The following is a 16,806-nucleotide window of genomic DNA, read 5'->3' on the forward strand; positions in this document are numbered from 1 at the left end:
TTGACTATCTGCAGACCTTTCATCTCTAGCATGAACTTCGATAGACATATTTGGACACTAAGACCTGACATGACCTGACTGGTGACATTTAAAACATCTCTTAGGTTTATGTTTCTTACGTGATTTCAATCGCCTTCTCAAAATATTAATTAAAATTTCAAAACTGTTATGAACTGTTTCACAACAATCTAAACTTTCTGTCTCATCAATAATCTCACGATCACCAGAAAAATGAACAGCTTCATATTCAATAGCTAGTGATAAAGCCTCATCTAAATTATGAGGGTGCTTAAATGTGACAAATTTAGCCATCTCAATATTCAAACATGATGTAAATAAGTCAGTAAAATACGAATCCAAATCGGAAAAATTATCAGGATAAGCCTTATGAGCTAGTATCTTAAAACGCTGACCAAATTCAGAAATTGTTTCACTTTTCTTCAAACTGCAAACTCGCAGTTGAAATTTGAAATATGCCATCCTCTCCTTAGGATTAAACCTTTGAATTAGAACATTTTTCAAGCAGTCATAATTATACAACTGTGGCCTCTTTAAGAAACGTAAAATAGTTTGAGCATCACCTCTCAAATTCATTATCAACTGACATGCCATCTCAAATTCATTCCACTGATTCCAAAGAGAAACTGTCTCAAAATGAACAAAATAATCTGTAATATCAATGCTGATACCATCAAACAAACAAGGTTTTTCTTCAAACCTAGTCATAACTGAATAAACATTTACAAAATGAACCAAACTATGAAAATAAAATACCCCAGAAATAACTATTCAAAACTGCTCTGGTTAGGACTGTCATATCCAGTAGCACCAATAACTGACTCAAATGTCTGCTCCATTTCTTATATATAATTTTGTTCAGTTACAAACCAGAAAAGCTGCTTTAGAATTCCACACCCCACCCGCACTACCAAATGTAGCAGGAACAATTCTGCCTAAGATTCGGGGATGCGGACCACAGCTAATTCTAGTTTGTAAACTGATATAACGGAGACGATGGGCTATAATATATCTAAGTAAATGAAAACCAAAAACTGAAAACAATATATAATTTAATCAATAAAGTACAACTTTTATTATCATATGCCAAAAGTAATTAGAAATGGAGCATTCAAAGACTTCAATTTCACTCGTACTATTAAGGCATGTAGCAAATGCACTTACGTACTATGGAGGCATGTAGCAAATGCACTAACCTATGTTCTGGTTGGAAAGCTTGGCTTTCCTAGGTTGGACTGAATGTCAGTCCTCAGAGGATTCAAAATAAGAATCTAAAACTAGTTATATAAAATATATAAATTTCTCACAGAAGGTAACCAAAGAATTTGCAAGGATGCAAATATTAAACTTTACAATATAAATAAATATCTTTAACCATGAATTAAAATAGCAAAAGCTATGTAATTTAACAAATATATCCTTAATAAGCTTCATGTAAATTAATAAACAATGAAATATATTAAATATGAAATTTAGAGTTTTACCAAAGGGAGCTAAAAATTAACTAATGACTCTGTCTGCTACAATACACACGAAACGAACCTATATATTATCTACCCATGCTCTGTAAACTGTTCATTTTAAACTTTTGATAGTTTGGATAAATGTTTAACTTTGTTATAAATCAAATATGAGAATTTGAGTCAAATCGATGACCATTAATTTGACAGCTAGTGCCCCTTTAACAAACAAGAAATTGTTTCTTTCCCTGTTCTATCGATAATCTTTAAGAATAAAATCTATTAACTTAACTTCATTAATTGGTGACTAGACAAACTGATTGTCAGATTTATCATCTGAGAATATGTTTATTTCTAAATAAAACGGATTTTATAGATAAAATTAAAGTTTCAAGATAAAAAATTTAAACAGATGGCGGATCAAAGTTTCAGAGACACACATTTGAGAAGAAGCAGATTACTGAAATAAGTATGAATGAAGATAAGAGAAAAAAAATTAAAGCTTAAATGCAACTCTTTCAAAAGACACATCTCCAAAATGCAGTCCACGAAGTCAATCCGATATAGATCACAAACAAGACGTATCAACACTAAACAAACGCAAAACTAATACGTTTCCGCGAACTTTTTATTTAAATGATACAAAAGGTGCATTCAAAGTCGAAAGTCAATTTCCAACGTATAAGTTTATTGAGAACACTGGGACTGCTTCTGTTATACTGAAGAGTAATAATATTCGTCGGAGCTGATAATATCGTACACCTGGTATAGAAATTAGAATAATTAAAAGGCTGAATTTCCATGCTTATGTAATGTTTGTTCTTTAAATTTCAGAAACTTGCTGGACAATGCAATGGTAACAGCTGTAATATTTATCAGGCATGCATGACAAAGGAAATAGGTTACTATTGTGTGGCATTACCTATGCACTCACCTGATAGCTACACACGTAAGTTTAGTATATCATGGCACAACCTTTTACACAAGGAAATCAGTTAACAATGTGTCATTAATGGCGTTAAATGTGTTTACCTTTCATATTTATTGCGGAGTGAAAGTGTCTTTTTCACACAGCTGACCAACGGCTCTAACGGGATGTAGTTCAACTTACCAGTTGTTTTTTTTTTTGTGGTTAACGTTGTTATATTCAGGCTTCATTATCATGAGTATTTAACTATTTCGTTTTGACAGAACACACGAAACATAGGTCACCAATATTTGGATAAAGACATAAATGATGGCTCAACAAAGTATATTTCAGAAATATTTTTTTTTTTACCGTGGAAGTCACATGCAACTTTTATCTTTATATATGCCAAACAATATGTGAAATTTGTCAGTTCACTAATCAATGTGGGGGGTTATAACGATTAACTAGAAAATGTAACAATGTAAATGTAAATGTGTTTTATATTTTCGTATTACATATGGCCTGTATGGAGTTCTATGTGCAGAATGCGTGTTAGTGTTAGACTTTTAACATTGTATACAGTGTCCTATGCATGTTTTTGATGCCTTAATGTGTATGATAGCCCAATAAGATAACACTCCATCGTAGCCCAAATGACATAGAAATTAACAACTATAGATTACTATACGGCCTTCGATGATAAAAACCCATACCCGTATAGTCAGCTGTAAAAGGTCTCAAAACCATTCAAACGAAAAAAAATGACGGCATAATTCATAAAAAAAAAAACACAAAGTCGATATAACAACGACAACGACTAAATTAACAAATCTATATTCTTATATTTTTTTCAGAACTTCGCCCACGTGATTGCAGTGATCTTCCACCAGGAAGTGAATCAGGGGTATATGCAATATATCCAACAACTGAAAAGTTTGGTGTTTACTGTGACATGGATACAGCAGGATTCGGATGGACAGTAAGTGTCGTTAACGTGGTGAAGATGTTAATATTTATTGTACTGAAAAAATAGTTATTCTGTATTTTGTTTACTATTTCTTTCGTCCAGAATGCAGATGTCAATGAGTAGTGTACTCTAGTTTAAACCAGATGCTCCGCAGGGCGCAGTTTTATACGACCACAGAGGTCGAACCATGAACAGTTGGGGCAAGAATGGACACAACATTCAAGATTGATACAGGTCTGAATTTGGATTGTGATTAAATAGTTGACACAGCAAAGGTTTCTGACACAGAATAAATGTGGTCTTATGAACTTAATTTTTTTTAGCAATACACTATGATGTTGAATATAAATCCCCTAATAAAAAACATTTGAATAAAAATTCTTTTTAATTTCTGAAATCGGAAAAATGTTACCCCCCACCCCTCCTCATTTTTTTTCACCTCCTCCAAACCCTTATTCCAAAAAGAATCTCAATTCAAGTTTCCAATTAACATGACAACAATAACTACTCATTTAAATACATCATAAAGTATTAAAATATAAAATAACTTACAGTCACGGTTAAAAACAATACTAATTAGCAGCAACTTCTAAAAGTAAATTTACAGCGACACATCTCAGAACAATTATCACTTCCTTTAAAATAATTTTCAATTATAAGGGATTATAAGTGTAAGGGAGGTAATCAAGTAATCAACATATATTTAACAGTATTCTTAAAATTTTAATTGGAATTGGATTATCTCCCTTACACTGCTTTAAAATTGTCTAAATTGTCCTTTAACTAGAAAAACCCTTGTTCCCCCTTCGTTTGCCTCTAATACTAAGACTACAAAAACGCTTCTTTTTGGCCCTGTTTTGGCCCCTCACTTAATATAAAATTTAATTGACTTCCATTTACTTATACATTTAAAAGTTATTATCCGGAAACCATTTGTCTTCGGACAACACTGACAACGACATCGACGTGAAAAATGTTGCGGTCGTATAAAAACTGTTCACTTTGTCAAGCGAGCTAAATAAAGATCAGTTTTTGTCAAAAAAGAACTGCACAAGATTATCGAATCAAAAACAGGCGTTATTGTTGAATAAAAAGTAATAATGACGAGTTTATTACTTCTGTAGTTAATGTTTTGCTTTTTTCTATCCTTTGAACCCTCAGAATCGGCGGCATAAACTTTTATGTTTCCTGCTGTAAATGTTTTTAGACACCAATAAATTCATCAAACAATTACATAATTCCATTAAATTTGAACAGAAGATTGTACATGACCAAAATACAGTATCCAGAGCAAAATTTAAAAAATGTTTATTTTCATTGTTCCGTATTTTCACTGGGGCAAAGCTGATGACCGTAACTGCATTCACGGTCATCCCAAGATGTCGGATGAAAAAATAGGTCAGTTTCTTTATTGTCTGTTAAAGTGTTTCTATATCATTTTCTTTACAAATCATACATTGAAACGATGTAAATTTATAAAAGAATCACTCGAAAATCACTAATTACTTCCGAGAAATGTGCATGAAACGGGAAATTCGATTTGAAAAAATCGTTAAGATGACCGTAAATCATAATCAAAATATTTTCAAGATGACCGTAACATAAAACAAGGATGACCGTGATTGGTAAAAAGATGACCGTAACTTGTAAAGGATGACCGTAATTTGTAAAGACTGACTGTAATTTATATAGGACGACCGTAACTTTTATAGGATGACCATCAATTCTAAGAAATATCCGTATTGTATTCAAATCTTTTTTTGTTGAGTTTGTCGATCTCAATAGGGACTCGGTTAGCGGATATAAATATGTTTCATAAATTTCTTTTTTTAAACTATAATATAATTGGCCATATTTAGGATTTATAACAATGATAGTAAATTGCATATTTCTCGTAAACAATGAAATATTTATTGATATCGACGTTAAAATTTTAACACAAATTTACAGCGATACGACGAAAATTTGAAGAAACATGAATGTGTCCCTTAGGCCTAGTACACGGATGCCTCATCTACAATATCATTTTCTATGTTTAGTGGACTATGAAAATGGGATAAAACTGTAATTTGGCATTTGAATTAAAAAGATCATTCCATAGGGAAAATGTGTACTAAGTTTCAATTTTATTTAACTTGAAGCTGGACAAACGGACAAACAAACAGACGAACGGACGAACGTACGCACAGACCAGAAAAACATAATGCCAATAAATGGAGCATTAAAAACATTAATAATACATACGAATATTTGGTAATCGAGCCCATGTGTATGGGTCCAGAGGAAGCAGATATATGCAGGCGGAAACACTTTTGAAATAGAGCAAGAGAATCGAAGCTCTGTGTTTATCGAGAAAGCGATAAAAGTTAACTGTAATGTTTGATATAGTAACAAAATTTCAAAAAGTTAATAGAAACAAATAAAACGACAATTTTCTTATTTTAAAAACACCATTTTCATAAGTTTTCAATGTATCTATTACATAGTAATGCAAAACAATAAGATATCAAGTCGACGACATGGTTCTTATCGGGGCCTTTTATAGCTGACTATGCGGTATGGGCTTTGCTCATTGTTGAAGGCCTTACGGTTACCTATAGTTGTTAATGTTTGTGTCATTTTGGTCTTTTCTGGATAGCTGTCTCATTGGCAATAATACCACATCTTCTTTTTTATATATAGTATCTATAAGTTGGATGTAGAAAATGCATAACCTCCGATTTGTTTTTATCACGGACGGAGAACATATCAATCTTTTAGTTCAGAAATTTTCGTGTCTGCCCTTCCATTATGTGAATCAAGAAAATATTCCCCAAAACAGGTAACGATTGTATCGAAAAGAGAAAAATTGAGTGCACCTTTTTATGTTAGGGCATGTTTGGGGTGTATATTTTGTCTTTAAAACGTACAAAGCAAGAGTATTTTATATAGCATCTCGCTTCAGATTCTATCATTATTATATATCAAAGCTACAGGTTGACTTTATAACGTAAAAAAATGACAGTACGAAAAGATGAAATATATGGGTCAATTGAGATACCTATCTAATGAATCACAAAAACAGAGTAGGTGTGTTCGAATAGCTATTTTTTCTAAAAGTACTTGACGACAGTCTTTTAATTTGGATGATGAAAATGTGTGTGTGATAACTAGGGTTTATAATCTTCAACCACTGAAAATGTTTAGTCTGCCCTTCCACGAAATATTTAATTAGAATTTTTTTAAATGCTTAAGAATTTTCAAAAATTCCATCTGACATCCAAACAGACAAAATTTTAAGGCAGCAACCATTTGATTTTCTAGGGGGGGGGGGGGGGGGGGTGCTATGTTTTTTTTTGGAAAAAAAAGTTTGTTTCCAGTTTTTGGAGAAAAAAATAAATTGTTTTCGATCCTGAGAAAAAAAAAATGTTTGTTTCACCCTCAGCTGCCACTATATGTAATGCTAAAATTGAAAGAAAAAAATTGTTTTCGACTTGTCACGAAAAAAATAGAATGATAACAGATTATATAATAATTTGTCCAGAAAAAAAAACCATAGCCCCCCCCCCCCCCCCCCCCCCCCCAGAAAATCAAATGGTTGCTGCCTAATTTGAATCAATGCAGACAAGATCATTAACTAATGCTCATTAGCTAATACTAGTAGGTACATTTGTATTTTAAAATATAACTGACATATAACGATCGATCGTAATGGTGCTATGTGGATAAATTTATCAGCTTTCAAGAGCAAAATTGGCAGAGCGTCATCCCTACAATGGCTTCCATTTCTACGACTGTGAGCATGAACTGGCGTAATGGGGAGATAATTTTGAAGAAGTAGAATCCTGACTGTATGAATAACATTTCTGTATATATACAAATTGACAATGTTCCGCCTTGTGATACGCTTTTCGTACAATTCTATTTTAAGGATCTACTTTGCTGGAGCTCACCTTCACTAGATTATTCGAATGATATTTTCAAAATATTTCTGTTATTTTATTTGCACGACAAAATGAAAGACGATATAATATCAATGGGTGTACATGCAATTTTTTGGCATTTTTAAAAATGTGTATTATTATATGTCATTAAAAGGAATCCCAGAAACAAAAAAAAATCTTTTGTCGAGCAGTTGAAGGCTGTGCACCGCATGTCTTTTGGCAAATTCATTTTAAAAATTGAAACCTCCACTGTAAAAAAGATACATATGGTAATCTTTGCACGTCTTATTTTCTTCTACCTATAGGATAAAACTTTCATATTAATATGTGTATACCAACACGATTAATCATTTGATACAAAAAGATAGTTATATAAAATATTTCTTAGAATTGAGGGTCATCCTTTAAAAGTTACGGTCATCATTTACAAATTACGGTCATCTTAAAAGCAGTTACGGTCAGCCTTGTTATGAATCGCTGATTCTGTTACGGTCATCTCGATTGTGATTTACGGTCATCTTGGCGATTTTTTCAAATCGAATTTCCCGTTTCATGCACATTTCTCAGAAGTAATTAGTGATTTTCGAGTGATTCTTTTATATATTAACATCGTTTCAATGTATGATTTGTAAAGAAAATGATATAGAAACACTTTAACAGACAATACAGAAACTGACCTAATTTTTCATCCGACATCTTGGGATGACCGTGAATGCAGTTACGGTCATCAGCTTTACCCCAGTGATTTTAACATCTTATATGAGCAGTAACTTTTTCAAACCTTCATGGATCTTTAGCAGTTTTAGACAGAAGCTCAGTTATGACCAAAATACATCATGTTTTCGTATTACATATACTAAATTAGACTTAGTATTGTTTACACTTAACAAATAAATACAGTCAGGAGTTAATTATAGATTTCACAACTAATGCAGAATGGACGAAATGTACATCGTCTTAACCTTTGAAAGTAATCAATGACATAACGAGTAACCGATGGAAATGCCGTAATATCGTCTTATGATGTTGATAAGACATTCAAATGAACGCAGATTTTAGTATCATCTTTTTTCGAATCACACTCCGTGCTATGTGATACGAGAAATATCTATTCATGAAAAACACAGATAACAGGCTGCAATCATAAGAGAAAGTGTGTTACACATCAACAATAACTTTATCAACTCTATAAACGTTTATAAACCTCTTCGAAATTATTTTTTTATTATTAACAAATAATGTAAGAAGCAAACTTTAAAAAATCATTTCATTTTCAGTATAGAGTAAAAAAACAAAGAAGCGAACTCAAAGGGAAATACAAAACTGAAAGTATGTTATAAATCACAGAATCAAAAGATTTTACGCATTTATAAATGGATACAACCGTCATATTCCTAATTGGCTACAGTCATTTTCTTATGTAGATTAAACCTGGTTATATAGCTAGGCTAAGCTTAACCTCTTAGTTTTATGACAGTCGCATAGAATTCCTTTAGGTTGACAACAATGTGTGATCAAAACAAACAGATGTAACAGTTTTTTACATTTAACATGTTCCGAGAGTCTGGGATTAAACTTCTTTTACATGATTCATTTGAAAATCGTCATTGATTGTTATGAAACTTATTAAACAGAAGCTTATCTTCCAGACTATTTACTTGCATCTTACGAATAATTTGGATTTTTATTTCTTACATTTTTTTTATTTCACTATTTAACGGACTTCCCTTTAAAGTCAATTTTACACTTTTCCCCTGACATGCTTATACTTGATGATTTTGGGTCTGTTCAAAGTTTTTGATTATTTTACCGTAAAATACCACTTTGCCTCATCATCTCATTACTAGTCCAGTCAAACTAAGATTTAACCTCAAACTAATTGCAACAGAAAATGTTTTAGTTCTAATCTATAGCATTATGCCCTTTATATACACAGAAAAAAGTCCCATAAAATCTAACTTGAGGAAAACTCAAAATCAGCATTTTTAATTTCCTATGGAAATTAACATTGGAAGGGGAGATAACTCTTACAAAAATGAGTCTTTTTTGGTCAGTTTTTGGTTGTTTTTCTTGATATTTATGTAAAGTATGATACTTTGATGGGGTTATAAGTTTGTATTTAACTAAATTATATAATCTTCTGCTCATGTAATGTACAAGACCGAAGTGTTATGGGTAGTTTTATTTTTTTCGTGCATTTTTCATTAAAGAAATTGCAAATTGAAGCTTTGTGACCATTTTGAAAAAATAATGTGAAAATTTGGTATTGTTTATATCTGTATATTATAATATTTTTCAGGAACTTACTTATCTATAGAAACTTAAACCACAAAAAGAAGAATACATGCTTAATTATTTTTATTAAATTTGAGATTCTTTACCTTGACATGTTGAAAAATTAAATAAATGGTCAACAAATGAATTACGAAATCTAAATTATAGCTTGATAAAAGATATGAAAACACCTTTAAAGTTGTTAATTGTACTCTAAAGACCAATAAAAAATCAAGAATCAATACATTATGATGAATAGAAGCAGTAAAGTTATAATTTTGTATCAAATTTTATTGATATTTCTGCCTTTTTTGCAAGAGTTATCTCCCTTTTCAATGCAAATCTCCATAGGAATTTTAAATGGTGATTTTTTCAGTCTTCCTCAAGTTAGATTTTATGGGACTTTTTTCTGTGTATACAAATATTGCTTTAATCCATCAGCTCGAAGTAAAACTTAATATTGCATCGTATCATTGGTTGTAGTTGATTCAACTTCAACCCTGAGGGCCCTCATGGGGTTTTTAATTATGTGATTACTTGGCCGTTTTTTTAAATGATTATTTGATTATTAAGCCAAATATTTCATGATTATTTGATTACCTAGGACTGTATTTTTAGTTTATGATTATTTTATTACTAAAGATAAGCAAATATTTAATGATTATGTGATTATATTGGCAAAAAAATGGTGATTATGTGATTACTAGGACCCCCCATGAGGGGCCTCAACCCTGGACAAAGGAAGTTAATTCCAGTTAACTCCAAATTTTAAAAATGGCTTTAACAATATAATTATTGTTATTCTTGAAAAGAAAATGGATTCCTGCACATTGCATAAGTTTCTTGACAAGTATAACATAATTTTGCGACTTGGATATCTAAGCATAAATTTCATTGATAAATTTCTGGACATGTTCAAAGATATCTATAGTGATAATCTTACCAAGATTTTGATAGCAAGTCAGTATGAGTTCAATTGGGTTTTGATAACATTTCTATGGACGATCCGTAATCATCATGGAAACATACTGTGAACATTATTAATTGCGGACCTGTTTTTGTATTGTCGTAATCTAAATGTATGACTAAAACAGGTAAAGACTCATCAAAACAAGTATTAGATAAAATACAAAGGTAACAAAGAAACAGGCCGGTAACAACCGTTGCCGAATAGTTTTTCTGCACGACTGGTCAGGTCAAGGTCCGAGGCGATAGCCGAGGACCTTAACCTGACTACAAATGCAGAAAAACTATTCGGCTGGTTGTTACCGGCCTGTTTCTTTTGTTATTTTTTTTAATCTGACTTGTACGAGGTTTCAAGAAAGAAATATTATATTTTGCAAGACTAAACATTTGAGAAACTAAGATAGCCATAAAGCAGTAAATGTAAGTTACAGTATAAACTCCTTTATTTTTTTCATTTCACTTCAACCGAGATTTTTTTTCAAAAAAAAAATCAGGAATCTTATCATTTGATAAATTAAATAAACAGGCTGTGATCAATTTTTGATGAAAAAATGCAGAATGTATCCCCCAAATCCCCCTTAAAAAAATCGTAAAAATCGCAAGTTTGTTGCCAAATACATGATTTCAATGCATTTAAATTTTAAAGTTGCCCCCTCCCCCATTTTGGACCTAGATCCGCCACTGATATAAAATCGATAACAATATAAATGTATCAAAAGAATGAATTTCCTACTTCATTAGTGAATGAAATGTTTATGAAAAAATGGATGTTGTCTTAATATTATATAAATTCAGGCAGATACATAATTTTTTTTTTAAATTCATGCTCGTCTCTAGATCTGCAAGTTTTGATCGGGTTTAAACACGTGTTACATTATGATCGCCCAAAATTGAATGATTTTCTTCTAGATTTGCTGCTTATTTGGACGTGTATTACATGAACACTTTTTGTTTATAGTATCAATCGTGCATTGGTGAGTTGATAGGGATTTTATCTTTTGATAAGATTTGATTTTTCTTTATTTATTTCCTGTCTTTGTTTATTGAAGTATACACGTCAGTATCATCATTTCTTTACTCTCAGTGTTGTCCATGTAGATATAATCGTTCAATCAGTTTTAGTTTGTTACCCCGATTTTGTTTTTTGTCTGAGTTGCTGAGTTTTGAACAGCGGTATTCTACTGTTGCCTTTATTTATTTGAGGTCTGAAGATGGTATGTCAGTAACGGCTAGTAGTCCTTTTTTGTTTCCTATAGGACTCCTACTTCTTTCAATTGTTATTTACTGTGAGCATTGCTGTGTAGTCATTTATTCTTCATTGACCGAGGTAAAGGGAAGGGGTGAGATCTTACAAAGTCTGTTAAACCCCACTGTATGAATGCGCCTCTTGTTTGATAGTCTAGTATTATTTTTTTTATTTTGGTAGATGGTGTGTTTCGGAAATTAGTGTGACATCCATTAGCGCTGAACTAGTACACACTTTTGCTTAGAGGCCAACTGACGGCCGCATCCAGATGCATGAATTTCTGGCTGACTTGAAAACCCATTATTAGCTTTGAGCTTCTTCATTATTTTTTTTCTCAATTTTATGCATACAGTCTTGATCTATTACTGTTATAAAAATAATGATTTTTGACTATTGAAAAATATACTTTTTGACAAAATTTGATGTAACAGTTTCAGTTGTTCAGTTCTAATTGTATACTTATCGTAACATACCATCTTCCCAAAAACATCCATACAAAAAATGTGTTGCGTGCGATGTGCTTTGTTAAGAGTTACCTCTATCAGGAATGCTTCTATCCAAAAATATGTATAATTAGATACAGAAATAAATAGCTAAATGATGGATTAACCTTGTTTTATAGCTAACATACATCTTTACGATAATTAAAATAAAGATGTCTCTGCAAAGGTCTAAACTAAATTTTCTTTATTTTCATTATCATAAATGTTGTTTATTTTATTTTAAAGGTTTTCCAACGCAGAATTAATGGGACTGTCGATTTTTACAAACGATGGTGTGATTACGAGATTGGATTTGGAAATTTGAAATCTGAGTTTTGGTTAGGTAATTTTTTATGAAAATCAATTAAAATAAAATATGCCCATTCATTTCGTTTTTTTTATGCTACTCGAGAAACTTAGTACAAGCATGTAGAAAATGGTGGATTAACCTTTTTTTATAGCTAGCTTAAATTATAATTTTGTACAATAATCGCATAAAATTCCATTATATTGATAGAATTGTGTGAACACAACAAACACACTTTAATAATTGGTGAAAATATCAAAACAGGGCTACAGCAGTGAACATTGTGTTATAATCTTAATCACTATGATAATTATTAATAGTGATCACTTTTAGGCATCTTCGGTAGCCAAGGGTTACGATCCACTTCCCTCCTCTCCACGCTTGGCAGATTAAGCCAACATTTGTGATAACAATGTTGCGCCATCTATCGGTATAATAACGTCACGCCCATTCCGAACACATTATTCTTGACCAACGGTAGCACTTGAACTCTTCAATTTGGAGGTAAAACACGATAGCGTCTAGATCTACACACTTGGTAAAAGAGGAGACGAAAATATACGTTGACATCCATGCATTTGTGCAAGAATTATACATAGGAACTTCTATTGGTCAATTAAAAACATTAAAATTGTCACTAAATATAGTCGTTTGTTTAGTGATGAAAAGAGTTGTTGCACAATAAGCACATGGCAATTGTTTACATACACTTTCTACATTAACACATGATCATGTTATAGGCGATTGTTGATTGGATGCAGCGAGTTTCGACTGCGACTAAATAAAATCATAATCTTGTGTCTCCGAAATTCAATCTCCAAGAATGGAGAAGAGGGAAGTGGATCGTAACCCTTGGCTAGCAAGGATGACTTTTAGGTGACATTTGGTCTACTTTTTTTTTTGGAAATTTATAGAACTGGAAAAAACCTGATACAATTAGGATAAATTGAAATTGCGTACAACTTGCGTTAACTTACTGATACAATTCGGATAAATTGTAATTGCGTACAACTTGCGTTAACTAAATCAAATGACACAACCATAAATTCACCTATTAGACAATTTAAACGCTTTATAGTAATATGATTGAATAAGAATAATAAACTAATCGGTTGATACGGTGGAGACGTAAGTTTTATTTTACTATTGCACAGGAAATAGATTCATAAATCTTCTTACATCTTCTGGAAACTACAAGCTTTACGTCCACCTTGAAGATTTTGAAGGTAATTCAAAATACGCACTGTATAGCAGATTCAGTGTCGGTGATGCAGCCACAAACTACATTCTTAGAGTAACTGGATACAGCGGTACTGCAGGTATGACTTAAGAATTCGCCGTTTCAGAATCTAAAGCATTCTGGGGAATATTTTCAAAAGCAAACACCAAAATGTTGTGATTGGTTTAAAATGTTCTATACAAGTGAAGTTCAACCAATGACGTTACTTTAATTTCATTTTTGTGTACGAACAATGAACAATGAATAAAAAGTATACAAAATTTGTCATCGTTATAATAGAATTGAAATAACAGTCAGGAATATGGCACTTGCTATCAAATAGTTTGTCTCTATGTATGTTGGCGTTTGTTTCTGTTGCACTTTAGATGACCTGGTGTTTCATTTGTTTTCCTCTTATAGTAGTATACCGTTGTTCACAAGTCACATCTCGCTTCAGAGAAAACATGTTTAGGTAACCAACTAAAACCGAGGGAAACACATCAACTATAAGAGGAAAACAACAAAATAACAGAACACGGAGGGCAACAAACAACAAACAACAATGCAACATACTTACAAACGAACTGTTATATAGCAATATTCCTTATATAGCCATATTCCTGACTCGGTACAGGACATTTAAAGAAAAATGATTGGTTTAACCTGGGTTAATGGCTAGCCACACCTCCCGCTTGTATGACAAAATATCGTTAAATTTGTTGTTAACTTCATCACGGACACTTATCCTCAATATATGTGCATTTGCTGTGAAACACGATAATACAAGACAGTGACTTGCCTTGAAACGACAATTATAACATAGCCTTTTGATACGGATGCTTGATTTGTATACTTTTTTGACAGTAGAAACTTGAAAATATGTCATTCGTGAACGAACAAATAAACCAAAACGAAATAAATCAAGCATTCAATTTTTTCCGCAAAATCGATTTTTGAAAAGCTGTTCCCCGAAAGACCCGAATAATGCGAAAAATATGAAGATGAACGACTTCTTCTACTACCAAGTATCAAAACACCTGCTGTGCTAATTTCTTTTTGATGTTTGATATTTGTAGTCGAGATAAATTAAAATCGACATGTACATGCATTGAATCCGTATAGGACGCTTATGTCACATTTTTCATACTGGTGCATGTTATTATGCTTTATGGTATTGGTATTGGTCATTGTTGTAGGTCAAATGGTGATTAGTAATTGTATATATCGTTTTCTATGTGATTTGTGGTCTTCGAATCAAGATTAAAATTCATACTCAGTACAAATATCAGAATAAGGTAAATTTTCATCAAATTTACAGATAGCCATGACTATTATCGTGTCTAAGGGTGTCAGACCGTGAAAACATGTATCTGTGAATGCCTTAAAATTATTATTACCATAATGTTTTTTAATTGTCGATGCTGAAAAGTCAACTACATTAGGTTTTTTTTTCCTTTTTTAGGCGACAGTTTGATGAAGCATCATAACGGAATGAAATTCACTACCATTGATAGGGATAATGATTTTTTTGGAGGTCGTAACTGTGGTCAAATGCGACAAGGTGCGTGGTGGTACAATAAATGCAGTCATTCAAATCTGAACGGATTATACTTAGGAGGGGTGACAAATATCTATGCTGATGGGATGGTTTGGAAGACATGGCGCAATCAGTATTATTCTTTCAAAACTACACAAATGATGATTAAAAGGAACTGAACCAAGTCCGACAAGAAAAGTCCAGAATACATAAACGATGCCTTTAATATTTCTATTTTTTGGTTTTGGGAGTATGACATTTCCTTGAACAGCATTTCTCTAATGGTATGAATTTCTGCCACAGAATAATGAAACTTGTTCGTGAAATATGATGGCGCACACTTTTTGATGCACTTGAATGACATCATAAACTTGTGATATTTTATCCTTGCTCGACTGTCATCCATTTATGTGTTTGAATAATGGCTCAAAAAAGGCTACAGGGTCTGTTTATAGTATTATTCTAGCAGCTCCTTTTTTTTATTATGTTATCTCAAGTATACCCTCACATTAACTAATGTGTGGAAAGATATGAAAATTATATAGCCTTAATAAAATATTTGAGCAGATCAGATCAATTTGGTTTGTCCGTGTAAGTAAATAATCAATGTTAATGCCTTAGAGATGTGGAAAATGGTATCACTTAATGGTTAATAGTAATACGACTTGCGCTGTATTTTATTTTTCTTCTTCAAAATACCGGATAAAGACCACTCATTGCACATTTAGAAACATGTGACTCTGGTATAAAATCCTTATTGGTAACTCAAAAATAACAAATTACATGTACGTCACACTTAACTCAGAAACCTATAAATGAACCAAAATTTAAAACAAATACCAGGCTAACAATGTTAAGAGGCACCTGACTTTGGTGAGGCGCAAAAATGAGTCGTGTTGCATATTATGAGATGGCAAACCTCCCCTTTATCTCCAGCAAATGTAGAAGAAACAAACACAACAAAACGCACAGTGAAAACTAAGCAATATGACAATGAATAAAAAATTAACAAATGCAAGCCTCAGACCTGAATTAAACTGATTGAAGCACAATCTCCCCCTTTAGGGGTTTTGTATGATCCCATCATAAAATATATGAGAGGAACATAACCCATAGCATGCCAACAACTTTTTTTAGAATGAATGTATTTATATCCAATGCAGAGATCAAATGAAAGAATTTTTTTTTTTAATTTTAAATAATTTAATTTTGGATGTAACGCGTCTTCTGATTGGCTGACGTTATTTTGTTATCAGCCCAGAGACATAATTTAGTCATGTGACAGTGACGTCATCAGCGTTTTTTCATGGTTCTCTACGGCTTAAAATTGAATTTAGAATTAAATTATAAGAAATGACTGTAATATTTTTTCTGTCTCTTCGAAATAACATAAAAAATGTGGTGCACACTGTTAAATAACCCGCTACGCGCGTTATTCAGTGTGCACTAAATTTTTTATGACATTTCTTCATAGACAGAAAAAATATTACAGTCATT

The 16,806-nt window shown here is 32.1% G+C and overlaps 1 protein-coding gene across 1 annotated transcript; it reads left to right on the top strand.

The window, feature by feature from the left end:
• The first annotated feature begins 2,320 nt into the window (after nucleotides 1-2,320).
• LOC139497271 (ficolin-1-like) lies at nucleotides 2,321-15,862 on the top strand. Its single transcript, XM_071285451.1, has 5 exons — nucleotides 2,321-2,427; nucleotides 3,243-3,367; nucleotides 12,493-12,589; nucleotides 13,708-13,872; nucleotides 15,235-15,862. The coding sequence occupies exons 1-5, from the start codon at nucleotides 2,364-2,366 to the stop codon at nucleotides 15,486-15,488; spliced, it is 705 nt and encodes a 234-aa protein (XP_071141552.1). The 5' UTR covers nucleotides 2,321-2,363; the 3' UTR covers nucleotides 15,489-15,862.
• The last annotated feature ends 944 nt before the right edge of the window (nucleotides 15,863-16,806 follow it).

Source organism: Mytilus edulis, chromosome 12 (genome assembly GCF_963676685.1).
Source record: "Mytilus edulis chromosome 12, xbMytEdul2.2, whole genome shotgun sequence".
Classification (NCBI taxonomy): Eukaryota; Metazoa; Mollusca; class Bivalvia; order Mytilida; family Mytilidae; genus Mytilus; species Mytilus edulis.